The 16,438-nt window shown below is 54.2% G+C and overlaps 2 protein-coding genes across 3 annotated transcripts in view; one reads left to right on the forward strand and one right to left on the reverse strand.

Annotated features, from left to right (window-relative positions):
• Positions 1–10,180, forward strand: part of NRBP2 (nuclear receptor binding protein 2) — a 35,998-nt gene extending 25,818 nt beyond the window's left edge. Inside the window, exons 8-18 of one of the 2 annotated variants that reach the window (XM_059477901.1) lie at positions 315–398; positions 2,119–2,174; positions 3,070–3,165; positions 4,375–4,507; positions 4,739–4,841; positions 5,279–5,329; positions 5,459–5,594; positions 6,325–6,378; positions 7,501–7,564; positions 8,189–8,322; positions 9,940–10,180. In XM_059477901.1, coding sequence (XP_059333884.1) covers positions 315–398; positions 2,119–2,174; positions 3,070–3,165; positions 4,375–4,507; positions 4,739–4,841; positions 5,279–5,329; positions 5,459–5,594; positions 6,325–6,378; positions 7,501–7,564; positions 8,189–8,322; positions 9,940–10,008 — 980 coding nt within the window. In that variant the 3' untranslated portion in view covers positions 10,009–10,180. The remainder of the gene's footprint in view (positions 1–314; positions 399–2,118; positions 2,175–3,069; positions 3,166–4,374; positions 4,508–4,738; positions 4,842–5,278; positions 5,330–5,458; positions 5,595–6,324; positions 6,379–7,500; positions 7,565–8,188; positions 8,323–9,939) is intronic. The other variant, XM_059477911.1, reaches the window with a different exon arrangement.
• The window catches only part of LOC132078984 (NAD(P)(+)--arginine ADP-ribosyltransferase 2-like), a 348,971-nt gene that overhangs the window by 262,156 nt on the left and 70,377 nt on the right, over positions 1–16,438 (reverse strand). The gene's annotated exons all lie outside the window — the stretch shown is intronic.

The following is a 16,438-nucleotide window of genomic DNA, read 5'->3' on the forward strand; positions in this document are numbered from 1 at the left end:
CCACAGGTGGGCACACACAGAGACCCCCAGAGGTGGGCAGGGGCACAGACCCCCTCAGACCCCATGGGTGGGCACACGCTGATCCCAGTGGTGGGCACACTCATGGCTGGGCACTCTCCCAGGTGGGCACTCTCATGGGTGGGCACTCACAGACCCCCACAGATGGGCACACTGACAGATGGGCACTCCCAGGGTGGGCGCTCTCAGGTGGGCACTGTCCTGGGTTGGCACACTCAGGTGGGCACTCCCAGGGTGGGCACACTCAGGGTGGGCACTCTCAGCCCCTCAGCCCGTGCCCCTCTCTCTCTCCCCAGCGCTCCCGGACGATCTGCGCAGCCCCATGAGGATCGAGCGCGAGGAGCAGCGGAACCTGCACTTCTTCCCTCCGGAATACGGCCGTGAGTGGGGAACGGGGAAATGGGAATGGGGAAATGGGAATGGGGAAATGGGAATGGGGAAATGGGAACGGGAATGGGAACAGGGGAATGGGGAATGGGAGCAGCGGAACCTGCACTTCTTCCCTCCGGAATACGGCCGTGAGTGGGGAATGGGGAAGTGGGAATGGGGAAATGGGAACAGGGGAATGGGGAATGGGAGAAGCGGAACCTGCACTTCTTCCCTCCGGAATACGGCCGTGAGTGGGGAATGGGGAAATGGGAATGGGGAAATGGGAACGGGAATGGGAACGGGAATGGGAACAGGGGAATGGGGAATGGGAGAAGCGGAACCTGCATGTCTTCCCTCCAGAATATGGCCGTGAGTGGGGAATGGGAATGGGGAAATGGGAATGGGAACAGGGGAAATGGGAATGGGGAAATGGGAACGGGGAAATGGGAACGGGAATGGGAACAGGGGAATGGGGAATGGGAGCAGCGGAACCTGCACTTCTTCCCTCTGGAATATGGCCGTGAGTGGGGAATGGGAATGGGGAAATGGGAATGGGGAATGGGGAAATGGGAATGGGGAAATGGGAACGGGGAAATGGGAACGGGAATGGGAACAGGGGAATGGGGAATGGGAGCAGCGGAACCTGCACTTCTTCCCTCTGGAATATGGCCGTGAGTGGGGAATGGGAATGGGGAAATGGGAATGGGGAATGGGGAAATGGGAATGGGGAATGGGGAATGAGAGCTGCAGAACCTGCACTTCTTCCCTCCGGAATATGGCCGTGAATGTGAAAATGGGAATGGGGAAATGGGAATGGGGAAATGGGAATGGGAATGGGAATGGGAACGTGAATGGGAACAGGGGAATGGGGAATGGGAGCTGCGGAACCTGCACTTCTTCCCCCCGGAATACGGCTGTGAGTGGGGACTGGAGTGAATAGGACACAGGGACGGGGAACAGGGAATGGGAATGGGAATGGGGATGGGGATGGGAATGGGAATCGGGAATGGGGAACAGGAACGGGGATGGGAATGGGAGTAGGGATGGGAATGGGGAACGGGAACAGGAACAGGAATGGGGAATGGGAACAGTAATGGGAATGGGACCGGGAACCGGGAGCAGCAACGGCAACAGAGAATGGGAACAGGAACGGGAACAGGGAATGGCCATGGGAACAGGTACGGGAACGGGAACAGGAATGGGCACAGGAACGGGAATGGGGAACGGGAATGGGCACAGGAAATGGGGATGGGAACGGGGAATGGGGAATGGGAACGGGAACAGGAATGGAACGGGAAAGGGCACGGGCACAGGCACAGGAACAGAGAATTGGAATGGGAATGGGAACAGGGAATGGGCACAGGCACAGGGAATGGGAACACGAAATGGGAACAGGAACAGGGAATGGGGAACGGGGCACTGGGAGGCTGCACGGGGAGCGGGCACGGGGAAGGGGAACAGGAATGGGCACGGGGGCTGCACAGCCAAGGATGGCAGGGGAGGGGAGGGGACACAGGTGGGAACAGGTGAGGGCAGGGGAGAACAGGTGGGAACAGGTGAGGGCAGTAGTGTCTGCCCACGGGGATGGGATGTCCCAAGGGTATCTAAGTGGGGATGGGTTGAGGGTATCCAGGTGGGGATGGGGTGAGGGTGCCCAGGTGTGGCTGCCCAGGTGGGCTGCCCTGGTGCGCTCTAGCCCTGAGCTCTGCCCCACGTCCCTCTCCTCCCCAGAGAAGGCAGACGGGACGGCCGTGGACATCTTCTCCTTCGGGATGTGCGCGCTGGAGGTGCGGGAAGGGGCCTGGGAACCCTGGGAGCCTGTCAGGAGGTGTCACCGGCTGGGCATGTCCTCTGTCCCTGTGCTGTCCCTGTCCTCTGGAGCCCCCCTGCCCTGTCCCTGTCCACTGGAGCTCCCCCAGATGTCCCTGTCCCTGCTGGGTCCTGTCCCCGTCCCCTGTCCCTGGAGCCCCCCCAGGACTGTCCCGTGTCCCTGTCTCCTGTCAAATGGCGATGTCCCTGTCACCCCCCAGCCTGTCCCTGTCCCTGGAGCCCCCCAGACTACCATGTCCCTGTCCCTGTCAGATGTCCCTATCCCTGTCCCTGTAACCTCCCAGCCTGTCCCTGTCCCTGTCAGATGGCCATGTCCCCTGTCCCTGTCCCTGTAAACCCCCGTCCCTGTCCCTGTTCCTGTCCCTGTCCCTGTAACCCCCCATCCCTGTCCCTGTCAGATGGCCATGTCCCCTGTCCCTGTCCCTGTAACCCCCCATCCCTGTCCCTGTCAGATGGCCATGTCCCTGTTGCTGTCCCTGTCCCTGTTACCCACCGTCCCTGTCCCTGTTCCTGTAACCCCCCGTCCCTGTCCCTGTTAGATGGCCGTGTCCCTGTTGCTGTCCCTGTCCTTGTCACCCCCCAGCCTGTCCCTGTTCCTGTCCCTGTCCCTGTAACCCCCCGTTCCTGTCCCTGTCCCTGTCAGATGGCCATGTCCCTGTCCCTGTCACCCCCCAGCCTGTCCCTGTTCCTGTCCCTGTCAGATGGCCGTGTCCCTGTCCCTGTTCCTGTCCCTGTAACCCCCCATCCCTGTCCCTGTCAGATGGCCATGTCCCTGTCCCTATCACCCCCCAGCCTGTCCCTGTCCCTGTTCCTGTCCCTGTAACCCCCCGTTCCTGTCCCTGTCCCTGTCAGATGGCCGTGCTGGAGATCCAGACCAACGGGGACACGCGGGTGTCGGAGGAGGCGATTGCGCGGGCCCGGCACTCCCTGGATGACCCCAACATGAGGGTGAGGGGGCTTGGGGACCTGAGGGGACAGACCCTGTCCTGTGTGACCCCTGGGGACAATCCCTGTCCTGGGTCACTTCTGGGGACAAATCTGTGTCCTGTGTCATTGCTGGGGACAGTCCCTGTCCTGAGTCACTGCTGGGGCTGAATCCCTGTCCTGTGTCACCCCTGGGTGCAAATCCCCTCCTGCCAGCTCCCAGTGGGTGCAGGTGGGCTCTGGCCCTGTCCCTGCTGTCCCTGCCCCTGTCCCTGAGTGTCCTGGGGCTCCTGCTCCCTTTGGGTGCATCTCCTGGGGAATGGGGTCCAAGCCAGTCCCAGGGCAGTGCCCCCTGTGCTGGCACTGCTGGGGCACCTCCGGTCCTGGGGCAGGTCTGGGGTGCCCAGGTGGGGACATGGAGGGGCTGGAATGTGCCCAGGGGAGGGAACAAGGCTGGGGAAGGGTCTGGGGGAACTGGGGAGGGGCTCAGGGTGGAGAAAAGGGGGATCAGGGGGGCCCTTGTGGCTCTGCACAGCTCCTGCCAGGAGGGGACTGTGGTGGTGTTCACAGGGCTCTGAGGATGAGGGAAGAGATGAGGATCTGACTCCATGTTTCAGAAGGCTGATTTATTATTTTATGATATATATTACATTAAAACTATACTAAAAGAATAGAAGAAAGGATTTCCTCAGAAGGCCAGCTAAGAATAGAATAAGAAGGAATGATAACAAAGGCTTGTGGCTCGGGCTCTGTGTCCAAGCCAGCTGACTGTGATTGGCCATTAATTAGAAACAACCACATGAGACCAATCACAGATGCACCTGTTGCATTCCAGAGCAGCAGATAACCATTGTTTGCATTTTGTTCCTGAGGCCTTTCAGCTTCTCAGGAGGGAAAATCCTAAGAAAATGATTTTTCATGAAAGATGTCTGTGACAGGGGACAGCCAGGGGGGATCTGTGATTTATCCCAGGGAACGGGGACAGGAGGAGAGGGAATGGCCAGGGGAGCTCAAGGGGGACACAGCAGGAATTTCCCCATGGAAAGGGGGTCAGGAGCTGCCCAGGGAAGGTTGGAGAGTCCAAGGGGTGAATGGGCACTGAGAGCTGGGGACAGGGCCGGGATGGGGCACGGGGGCAGCTCCGTGAGCTCTGTCCCAGTGACGCCAGGATCCCTGTGTGAGCAGAAGGGCACTGCCCAGCCCTGCTGACCCCCTGGCCCTGCTGTGCCCCAGGAGTTCATCCTGTCCTGCCTGACCCTGAACCCCGACCGGCGCCCCAGCGCCAACAGCCTCCTGTTCCACCGTGTGCTCTTCGAGGTGCACTCGCTGAAGCTGCTGGCAGCTCACTGCTTCATCAACCACCAGTGTGAGTGCTGGGGCTGAGCCTGGGCCCTGGCAGCTGGGGAGGGATGGGAAGGGTCAGGGTGGAGCAGAGAGCCAGGGGCAGAGCTGGGAATGGTCAGAATGGGGAACAGAGCTGGAAATGGTCAGAATGGGGAACAGAGCTGGGAATGGTCAGGATGGAGAACAGAGCTGGGAATGGTCAGGATGGGGAAGGGACTGCAGGACCCTCATTCCCCCTGTGCCTGTGCCCCAGATCTGATGCCCGAGAACGTGGTGGAGGAGAAGATCAAGGAGCTGGACCTGAACATGGTGATGGCCGAGATCCGCAGGGAGGGGCGGCCCGCGGTGCAGTGGAGGTGAGGAGGGAGGACCCCCCAGCCCTGAGACCCCTACAGAACCTGGAGACCCCCAGGGCCTGGAGACTCCCCAGCCTAGAGACCCCCCCCCACCCTGGAGTCCCCAGAGCCTGGAGACCCCCAAGCCTGGAGAGCCCCCAGCTTTGAGACCCCCCCAGAGCTTGGAGAGCCCCCCCAGTCTGGAGACCCCAGCCCAGAGACCCCCCCCCCCCCCAGAGCCTGGAGACCCCCAAGCCTGGAGAGCCCCAGCTTTGAGACCCCCCCAGAGCTTGGAGACCCCCCCCAGTCTGGAGACCCCAGCCCAGAGACCCCCCCCCCCCCCAGAGCCTGGAGACCCCCCTGCCATGGGCAGCAGCCCCCTGGAGCCGCCCTGACCCTCCTGGACCCCTCTGCACCCCCCTGATCCCCCTGACTCCCCATACCTGTTCCCTGCCCAGGTACTCCGAAGTTTCCTTCCTGGAGCTGGACAAGTTCTTGGAGGACGTCAGGTGGGTGTGAGAGCCGCCCCCCCGGCTGTGGCGTTGGGATGGGGACCTGGGGGTGTCCTGCTGCCCCCTGGTGTCCCCAGCCCTGCCAGGGGACGTCATCCTCCTCGTGTCCCCTCGGTGTCTCCCCAGGAACGGGATTTACCCCCTGATGAACTTTGCCGCCTCCCGGCCCCACGCGCTGCCCCGAGCCCTGTCCCAGCCCCCGGAGGACCCACAGAAAGCCAAAACCCCCACGCCAGAGCCCTTCGACGTGGAGACCAGGAAGGTGAGAAAAAGGAAAAAGGAAAGGAAAAGGAAAAGGAGGAAAAGGGAAAATGGAAAAAGGAAAGCGAACAGGAAAGGGGAACAGGAAAGGAAAAAGGAAACAGGAAAGGAAAAAGGAAGGGAAAAGGAATGATAATAAAATCTTGTGACTGACCAGAGAGTCTGACACAGCTGACTGTGATTGGCCACTAATCAGAAACAACCACATGAGACCAATCACAGATGCACCTGTTGCATTCCACAGCAGCAGATAATAATTGTTTACATTTTGTTTCTGAGGCCTCGCAGCTTCTCAGGAGGAAAAATCCTAAGGAAAGGATTTTCAATAAAACACAAAGGATTTTTCATAAAACACGTCAGTGACAGTGAGGGAGCTCCAGGGCAGCTGCAGGTGGGGACAGACCTGCCCTGCTGCCACCCCTGCCACAGGGACACCTCTCCTGTCAGCCCAGGGAGAGCTGGGATGGGAATTTGGGGCTCCTGTAGGAATTTGGGGTTCCTGTAGGAATTCCAAAGGGCTGTCCACAGGCAGAGAGAGCCAGGACAGGAATTTGGGGTTGCTGTAGGAATTTGGGGTTCCTGTAGGAATTCCAAAGGGCTGTCCACAGGCAGAGAGAGCCAGGACAGGAATTTGGGGCTCCTGTAGGAATTTGGGGTTCCTGTAGGAATTCCAAAGGGCTGCCAGGGGCACAGGGGCCGTGCCCAGCCTGATCCCAGCTGGGCTCTTGCAGGTGGTGCAGATGCAGTGCAACATGGAGCTGAACGAGGACAAGAGCCAGTGGCACGTGAGTGACTGCTCATCCCACTGGGAATGGGGCTGGGAATGGGAATGGGAAATGGCACTGGAAAATCTGCCAGTGGCACGTGAGTGCCTGGGTCCTGCCCTGATCCCTGCTCATCCTGCTGGGAACGGGGCTGGGAATGGGAAATGGGAATAGAAATGGGATTGGGAGTGGGAAATGGGACTGGGAAATCTGCCAGTGGCACGTGAGTGCCTGGGTCCTGCTCATCCTACTGGGAACGGGGAAATGGGATTGGGAAATGGGACTGGGAAATGGGAAAGGGAATGAGACTGGGAATCTGCCAGTGGCAAGTGAGTGACTGGGTCCTGCCCTGATCCCTGCTCATCCTGCTGGGAATGGGAAATGGGGAATGGGAGTGGGAAATGAGATTGGGAATGGCACTGGGAAATGGGAAAGGGAACGGGAAATGGGGCTGGGAATGAGAAATCTGCCAGTGGCACATGAGTGTCTGGGTCTTGCTCATCCCACTGGGAATGGGAAATGGGAAAGGGAATGGGACAGGGAAATCTGCCAGTGGCACATGAGTGCCAGGGTCCTGCCCATGCCCCTGGGAATGGGAAATGGGAATGGAACTGGGGATGGGAATGGGAAATGGGACTGGGGAATCTGCCAGTGGCACGTGAATGGCTGGATCCTGCCCCTCTCCCTGCTCATCCTGCTGGTAATGGGACTGGGACTGGGAAATGGGACTGGGAAATGGGAAATGGGAATTGGGACTGGGAATGGAACTGGGAATCGGAAATAGGACTAGGAATGGGAAATGAGGCTGGGAATGGGAAATGGGACTGGCAATAGGAAATGGGACTGGGAATTGGGAATGGGACTGGGAAGTCTGGCTGGGGAAGCCCTCAGCCAGTTTCTGTGGTACCCAAAGAGCTCACTGCTGTCCTGTGCAATGAAAGAATTCCCAAAGAAGCCACAAATTCCCCCAAAGCTCTCAGTTCCCCCAGAGCTCCCAGTCCCAGTTCCCCCAGAGCTCCCATTCCAGCAGTGCCCAGCCCTCCCAGTTCCTGCCCACCCTCCCAGTTCATGCCCAGCCCTCCCAGTGCCCCCAGTCCCCCCAGTCCCTCAGGGCTGCCTGAGCACTCTCTGGTGTCCCTGCAGCTCACACTCCTGCTGATCCTGGAGGACAAGCTGCACCGCCAGCTCAGCTACGACCTGCTGCCCAGTACGTGTGCAGGGAGGGAGGGTGGGCACCCTCCTCTGGGGGGCTGGGGGAGCCCCTGGTGGGCATGGAGCGTGCCACCTTCCAGACAGCTTCCTTTCCTTTCCTTTCCTTTCCTTTCCTTTCCTTTCCTTTCCTTTCCTTTCCTTTCCTTTCCTTTCCTTTCCTTTTTTCCTTTTTTCCTTTTTTCCTTTTTTCCTTTTTTCCTTTTTTCCTTTTTTCCTTTTTCCTTTCCTTTTTCCTTTTCCCTGACTTTTTCCTTTCATTTTTCCTTTTTCCTTTCCTTTTCCCTTTTTCCTTTCCTGGAACTTGCCTTTCCTCAGAGAGCTGGGGAATGGAGCCTGGGAGCTGCTCCTGCCCCAGGCTCTGTCCTGCTCAGCCACACCAAGCCTTTCCCTATGGCACATTGTCTGGAGCTGTGTTTTGGGACCTTGCTCCCCATTTCCTCATGCACATTGTCCAGTGCTGTGTTTTGGGAGCTCAGGAACCTTGTTCCCCATTTCCTGGTGGCACAATGTCCAGAGTTGTGTTTTGGGACCTTGCTCCCCATTTCCTGGTGCCACATTGTTCAAATCTGTGTTTTGGAGCTCTCAGGAGCCTCGTTCCCCCTCCCTGCCTCATTTCCAGCTCTCCCTGGTTCGGGAGCTCCCCAGGCTGAATCCATGCTCCTGTTCTCCTGTTCTCCTGTTCTCCTTGTCTCTGCAGCTGACAACTCCAAGGATTTGGCCACAGAGCTGGTGCATTACGGGTTCATCCACGAGGTGAGTTCCCCAGAGCTCCTACAGCCCCTCAGGATTTCTGGGATTTCTAGGATCTCTGCTGCCTCCAGGAGCTGTTCCAGGGGGACCTGCCCGCTGTGGCACGTGCTAATTAGCTGGAGCTGAAATAATTCTGAGTGGGAGCACCAGGGCAGCTCCCAGGGAGGGAGGCTGATTCCTCACCTGAGGAATCACAGAGCCATTCCTTTGGGAAAAGACCTACAAGATTAACGACTCCATTCCCTTCCCAGCTCCCTCAGGAATTCTCCATCCCCTCCCCAGCTCCCTCAGCCCCTCCTGGGGCTCCAATCCCAGCACGTGAATTGTTTTTAATTAATGGCTGTGGTGGTGTTCACAGGGGTCCCAGGATGAAGGAAGAGATGGGAATCTTGGCTCCATGTTTCAGAGGGCTGATTTGTTATTTTATATTTTATTTTATATACATATATATATATATGTATATACAATATTTTATGATATAATATTTTATTATATATATTATATTAAAAGAAAATGATATACTAAAACTATACTAAAGAATAGAAGAAAGGATTTAGTCAGAAGTCTTGCAAGGAATAGAAAGGAATGGAATGATAATAAAATCTTGTGACTGACCAGAGAGTCCGAGCCAGCTGACTGTGATTGGCCATTAATTAGAAACAACCACATGAGACCAATCACAGATGCACCTGTTGCATTCCACAGCAGCAGATAACCATTGTTTACATTTTGTTCCTGAGGCCTCCCAGCTTCTCAGGAGGAACAATCCTAAGGAAAGGATTTTCTATGAAACACATCTGTGACCAAAGGGGTTTCCAGCCCATTTCTGTGTTACCAAAGGGTTTTTCAGCCCATTTCTCTGTGACCAAAGGGGTTTTCAGCCCATTTCTCTGTGACCAAAGGGGTTTCCAGCCCATTTCTCTGTGACCAAAGGGTTTCCAGCCCATTTGTCTGTGACCAAAGGGGATTCCAGCCCATTTCTTGTTGAAGTGAGGGGAGAACGACCATCCTATAATGCATCGAACTCACCTTTATTGATCGATCAGCCAGTTTAAATAATAGTGCTAATGAACTTCATGCATATTCCAAAATCCAGGTATATGATAGGCTAACAGAGAAAACTCTAACCACTCCTTTTGTTTTACAATACCATTGATTGTTTACACAAAATAAAACCAGTGTTCCCACTGTGATATGAACGGTTCCCAAAACTTCCATATCTGTTCCCAGGGTGCCATCTTTTCCCAGAGGGGGTGTTTCACTTGTTATGGGAAGACTGCCTGTGAACCTTATTGTTTATACAATGATGCCTGAGAGAGACTAATTGTTTATAGAAGTCAGGCTGGGAACTGCTTTGGAACTGCTTCACAGCTACCTGTTACTTTTCTCTCAATTTCATGGCTTCATGGCCTTTTTCCTCAAGCCATGCCTGAACTAAACTCTCCACAATTTCTCTATGACCAAAGGGGTTTTCACCCCATTTCTCTGTGACCAAAGGGGTTTTCAGCCCATGTTTCTGTGACCAAAGGGGTTTTCAGCCCATGTTTCTGTGACCAAAGGGGTTTCCAGCCCATTTCTCTGTGACCAAAGGGTTTCCAGCCCATTTCTCTGTGCTTGCAGGACGACTGCGAGAAGCTGGCCGCGTTCCTGGAGAGCGCCTTCCACAAGCACCGCTCCCAAGCCCTGTGAGCCCAGCCCAGGGGACTGAGGCGCCCCGGGAGGACCCCAAAGGGCTCCCCGGCCCCAGCCAGCCCAGCAGGACCCGCCGGGCCCACGGGGACTCGCCCAGGCCGTGCTCAGGGCTCGGCCAAGCCCAGGAGTTCATCCTGGGCCCTGCTCTGGTCCCTGCTCCGAGGGGAGCACCCTCGGCAGGGCCTTGCCAGGGGGTTTGGGAGCTGCTGCAGGAGCCCCCAGCCGGATCCATGTCCCTCTGGGGAGGACCAGCCCCTCTCCTGCAGCTCCCACAGCTGATTCCTGCCCCTTTGCCATCCGGAGCGCTCCTTGCTGAGGGGAGGGAGGGGAGGAGCAGGCTTGGAGAGCCCCGTGGAGCTTCCCATGTGCCACATTCCGCTCTGGAGCCCGGAATTCTCCAGGTCTGGGGTCTGCAGGGTGCTGCCTGTGCTCAGAGCCCTCCCCGTGAGCTGGACGTGAGAAGGAATCCCTGACCCACCACCAGGAACGTCACTGATGCTCCACAGAACCCTTGGCATGGCCCAGCTCCCCCTGCAGCCTTCCACAATCTCTCAGAGAGAGCCCTGGAGCTGTTCCTGCCCGGCCTGGACATGGGGCACTGCCCCTGGCACCGCCCCAGGGCTGCCCGTTGCCAGGGGCACACAGGGAGAGAACTGCAGACAGAAATGTCCCTGTGCAAGGGCTGTGTGGGGCTGCTCCAGCTGTGCCAGGCAGAGCTGGCCCTGAAATCCTGCCCTGAAATCCTGCTGTGCCAGGGAGAGCTGGCCCTGAAGTCCTGCTGCTGCTGTGCCAGTGCTGCTCCTGCTGCTCCTGCTGTGCCAGGGAAAGCTGGCCCTGAAATCCTGCTCTGTGCTGTGCCAGGAAAAACTGCTCTGAAACCCCACTCTGTGCTGCTGCTGCTGTGCCAAGGAAACTGCTCTGAAATCCTGCTCTGTGCTGGTGCTGCTCCTGCTGTGCCATCAGAAACAGGCTCTGGAATCCTGCTCTGTGCTGTGCCAGTGTTGCTCCTGCTGTGCCATAGGAAACTGGCTCTGGCACCCTGGGCCATGCTGCTCTGTGCCAGAGTTTGTGCCAGTGCTGCTCCTGCTGCTCCTACCAGGGAGATCTGACCCTGGCACCCTGCTCTGTGCTGTGCTGGTCCTGTTCCCACTGTGGCAAGGAAAACTGGCTCTGGCATCCTGCTCTGTTCTGTGCTGATGCTGCTCCTGCTGTGCCAGGGAAAACCACCTCTGGCATCTTGCTCTATGCTGGTGCTGCTCCTGCTGTGCCATCAGAAACAGGCTCTGAAATCCTGCTCTGTACCAGGGTTTGTGCCAGTGTTGCTTCTGCTGTACCAGGGAAAACCACCTCTGGCCTCCTGCTCTGTGCTGGTGCTGCTCCTGCTGTGCTGGGGACATCCAGCTCTGGCTCTGTCCTGGTGATCTGCACCATGCTGGTGTTCCATGACAGTGCCCTGTGCTGTGCCAGTGCTGCTCCTGTTGTGCCATAGGAATCCATCTCCGGCATCCTGTGCTGTGCCAGTGCTCTGTGCTGCTCCTGCTGTGCCAGGGAAAGCTGCCACTGGCACCCTGCTCTGTGCTGGTGCTGCTCCTGCTGTGCCAGGGAAATCTGCCCCTGGCCTCCTGCTCTGTGCTGTGCTGAGCCAGTGCTGCTGCTGCTCCTGCTGTGCAGGGGAAACTGGCTCTGGCACCCTGCTGGTGTTCTGTGCCAGGGCTGCTCCTGCTGTGCCAGTGGAATCCGGCTCTGGTATCCTCTGCTGTGCCAGTGCTCTGTGCTGCTCCTGCTGTGCCAGGGAAATCTGCCCCTGGCACCCTGTGCTGTGCCAGTGCTGCTCCTGCTGTGCCAGGGAAATCTGCCCCTGGCACTCTGCTCTGCACTGGTGCTGCCCCTGCTGCTCCTGCTGTGCTGGGGGAATCAGCTCTTCAGCTCTGGTGCTGTCCTGGTGATCTGCACCACACTGGTATTCCATGCCAGTTCCCTTTGCCAGTGCTGCTCCTGCTGTGCCAGGGAAATCTGCCCCTGGCACCCTGCTGGTGTTCTGTGCTGGTGCTGCCCCTGCTGCTCCTGCTGTGCTGGGGGAATCAGCTCTTCAGCTCTGGTGCTGTCCTGGTGATCTGCACCATGCTGGTGTTCCATGCCAGTGCCCTGTGCCAGTGCTGCTCCTGCTGTACCAGAGGAATCCATCTCTGGCATCCTGTGCTGTGCCAGTGCTCTGTGCTCCTCCTGATGTGCCAGGGAAATCTGCCCCTGGCATCCTGTGCTGTGCTGGTGCTGCTCCTGCTGTCCTGGGGGAATCAGCTCTGGTGCTGTCCTGGTGATGTGCACCATGCTGGTGTTCCATGCCAGTGCCCTGTGCCAGTGCTGCTGCTGTACCAGGGAAATCTGCCCCTGGCACCCTGCTCTGTGCCAGTGCTGTGCCAGTGCTCTGTGCTGCTCCTGCTGTGCCAGGGAAATCTGCCCCTGGCATCCTGTGCTGTGCCAGTGCTGCTCCTGCTGTGCAGGGAAATCTGCCCCTGGCACCCTGCTCTGCTGCTCCGTGCTGGTGCTGCTCCTGCTGTGCCAGGGAAAGCTGCTCTGAAATCCTGCTCTGTGCTGCTCCTGCTGTGCCAGGGAGAGCTGCCCCTGGCACCCTGCTCTGTGCTGTGCTGTGCCAGTGCTCTGTGCTCCACCTGCTGTGCCAGGGAAATCTGCCCCTGGCATCCTGCTCTGCACTGCTCCGTGCTGCTCCTGCTGTGCAGGGAAAACTGTCCCTGGCATCCTGCTGGTGTGCTGTGCTGGTGCTGCTGTGCCAGGGAAAGCTGCTCTGAAATCCTGCTCTGTGCTGTGCCAGGGAAAGCTGCTCTGAAATCCTGCTCTGTGCTGTGCCAGTGCTGCTGCTGCTGCTCCCCTGTGCCATGGGAAGCTGCCTCTGGCCTCGTACTCCCTGCAGGAGCTCCGTGTGCCACCACCTGCCCTGCGCTGCTCCTGCTCCAGCTGCATCCCACCGGGATTTCATCCACGCTCAGCCAGCTTGGGCTGCACTCCTGGATTGGGCTGCATTCCCAATTTGGGCTGCACTCCTGGATCGGGCTGCATCCCCAGCAGTGCTGCATCCCCAGCAGTGCTGCATCCCCAGCAGTGCTGCATTCCCAGCCCTGCTCCATCCCCAGCAGCACTGCATTCCCAGCAGTGCTGCATTCCCAGCAGTGCCAATGTCCCACCTGACAAATCAATAAAGCCCATCCCCACAAATCAATAAACCATTCTCACTGTTCCAGCCTGCTTATGATTCCTTACTGCCAAAGGGAGGGATGCAGGGACACCTCACAGCTGCCCATTCGCATTCCCACTGAGGGCTCTGTTCCATCCTGCTCCTGATTCCCAACTCCCAAAGAGGAGGGATGCAGGGAACCTCCAGCTGCCCATTCCCAGTCCCTCCACAGCAGCCCTCCCAGGCCCCTGACATTCCAGAACATTCCAGACCCTCCTGGGCCCCTCCAGGCACACCCCTCCCCTGAATCCATGGATTTACCGGGGTCCAACACGGCCCTAAATCCATTAATTTACCAGGGTCCAACACAGTCCCAAATGTATGGATTTAACAGGGTCCAACACTGCCCCAAATCCATGGATTTAATGGGGTCCAACACAGCCCCAAATCCATGGATTTAACAGGGTCCAACACAGCCCTAAATCCATGGATTTAACAGGGTCCAACACAGCCCTAAATGCATGGATTTAACGGGGTCCAACACAGCCCTATATCCATGGATTTAATGGGGTCCAACACAGCCCCAAATCCATGGATTTCATGGGGTCCAACACAGCCCTAAATCCATGGATTTAATGGGGTCCAACACAGCCCCAAATCCATGGATTTCAGGGGTCCAACACAGCCCCAAATCCATGGATTTAACAGGGTCCAACACTGCCCCAAATCCATGGATTTAATGGGGTCCAACACAGCCCCAAATCCATGGATTTAACAGGGTCCAACACAGCCCTAAATCCATGGATTTCAGGGGTCCAACACAGCCCTAAATGCATGGATTTAACAGGGTCCAACACAGCCCTATATCCATGGATTTCATGGGGTCCAACACAGCCCTAAACCCATGGATTTCAGGGGTCCCAGGTTGCTCCCCTCCCTGCCCATCCTGCTCTTGACACTGCCAGGAACAATTCCCAATTCCCAAAATCCCATTTATTCCTGGGTCCTGTCCCTCCCCTCCCTGTCCCCAGCCCCTCCCCAGCTCTCCTGGAGCCCCTGGAATGGCTGAGGTGTCTCTGGATTGTTCTGGAACGTTCTCCTCCCCACATGAACATTGCCAGCTCCATTCCCTGTGCCCTTGGCCCTGCGCTGGAATTCAGGCACCAGGGGCAGAGCCAAGGTGTGAAAAACGTTATTGACTTTTTATTAAAATTTTAGAGGTTTAATAGTAATGAAAATAGTGATAAAGATTAGAATAATAAGAGATAAAAATTATAATAAATAAATAAATAAAAACATAAATATAATAATGGAAAATATATACTATATAAATATAAATAAACATATAAAGTTAAATAAATATAAATAATAACAAATAAATAAACTCAAATCAATAAAAATAAATAAAAATAAATATAATAAAAATAAATAAAATAAATAAAATAATAAATAAGACAAAAATGAATAAATAAATAAATAAAAAATAATAAATAAAATACATAAAAATAAATAAAAATAATTTAAAAGGTAAATAAATAAAGTAAAATAAATACAATAAAATGAAAGTAAATAAATAAAAAATAAATAAAATAAACAATAAACAAGATTTAAAAATAAATACAAATAAAAAGTGAAGAATTGTGGAATTTGGGTGCCTGGCACTCTGCCACAAGGCACACCTTGCCAACAAAGGGTTAACCCTTAAAATCATGAGCCTCTTGCATATTCATAGATCTCATACCTTATTCTTGGCATGTTTCTGTTTAATTTTAGCTCCCTCCTCATCTTGTAAATCAACTTCCTTGGTTCCTCAAAATCTGGGTTTCCCCAATAAGGAGGCAATAACTCTTCTCTTGGGATCTTGGTGTCTGTTATTTCTATATTTCTATTTCTGTGCTCTTATTCCTATCCAGATAGAATAATGAGAAGAATTTCTTTATTATCTTTTCCATTCCTTGGAAATGGGTTAATTACAAAAACTATCTTATTAATCTATTTTAATGTTATGCTACAGACTAAAACCTATATTTAGGACACTACTTAAAATAGATTAATACAGCACTATTTAAAAGAGATTAATGCAGCACCAATTAAAAGAGATTAATGCAGCACTAATTAAAAGTGATTAATACAGCACCAATTAAAATACATAAATACAGCACAACTTTCCAACACAACACATATAGCATGCATTTCAATATTTGTGTGAAAAACACCAATCACTTGGTTTTTAAATTTTTAAAAGTTTAACAGTAATAAAATGGTCTTAAAAATAGAAATATAATTAGAGTAATAATAATTTGGACAATTAGGATTAGGAGAATACTATCTGGCTGCTATCCGATGTGAGTTCTCTCTTTTAAAAAGTATCTTACACAGCATAGTTTCTATTTTAACATTTTGGTATAACCTAAAACTGTATTCAACACACTACTTAAGAAAATTAACACAGCATAACTTTCTAATTGTGAAAAACGCCAATCACTTGTTTTTAGAATTTCAAAAGTTTAATAGTAATAAAATGGTTATAAAAATAATAATATAATTAGAATTAGGACAATATGAGACAATAAAAACAAAGAGTTACAGACTGTCTGGATACCTCTTTCTGGGCAAAATAAACCCAAGAAAGGACCCCCGCTAACAGAGGATTAACCCTTAAAAGCAACAGCCTGTTGCATATTCATACACCTCATCCATGATGCATAAATTCCATTCAAACACAGGATTCTGTCTGGGCAGTGTCAGATGCTTCCTCTGGATCCTCACAGCGCCTTCGAGGTGGGAAGAATTTCATTTCTTCTGATAAGGGAGCAATAAATTCTCTTTCTCTGAAAGATTTAGGTGTCCTGTGGCTGCTATCTCGCTGCGAGTCCTTTCTTTAGAAAAAAGTATCTTCCACCGCATAGTTTCTATTTTAATATTTTGTTAAAGCCTAAAACTATAACACACTACTTTAGAAAATTAATACAGCATAACTTTCTAACACAACACATATAATATTCATTTGAATATTTGCGAAAAGCCAATCATACAATGCGCATACCTGCAATTTATAATTTAATGATCCGGTCCGCCCCCGTGACCCACCCGGCACCTCCCAGTGCCCACAACCGGTACCGGGGGGGTTCCGCGGCTCCTACCCCCGGCTGCGACCAAAGGCCACCCGGTGCCAGTCAGATTTAGCACGTTCCATCCCGTTTTAGCTGGGTTTACCCGGGTTTAACGCATTTTAGC

Source organism: Ammospiza nelsoni, chromosome 1, assembly GCF_027579445.1.
Source record: "Ammospiza nelsoni isolate bAmmNel1 chromosome 1, bAmmNel1.pri, whole genome shotgun sequence".
In the NCBI taxonomy this organism is placed as follows: domain Eukaryota; kingdom Metazoa; phylum Chordata; class Aves; order Passeriformes; family Passerellidae; genus Ammospiza; species Ammospiza nelsoni.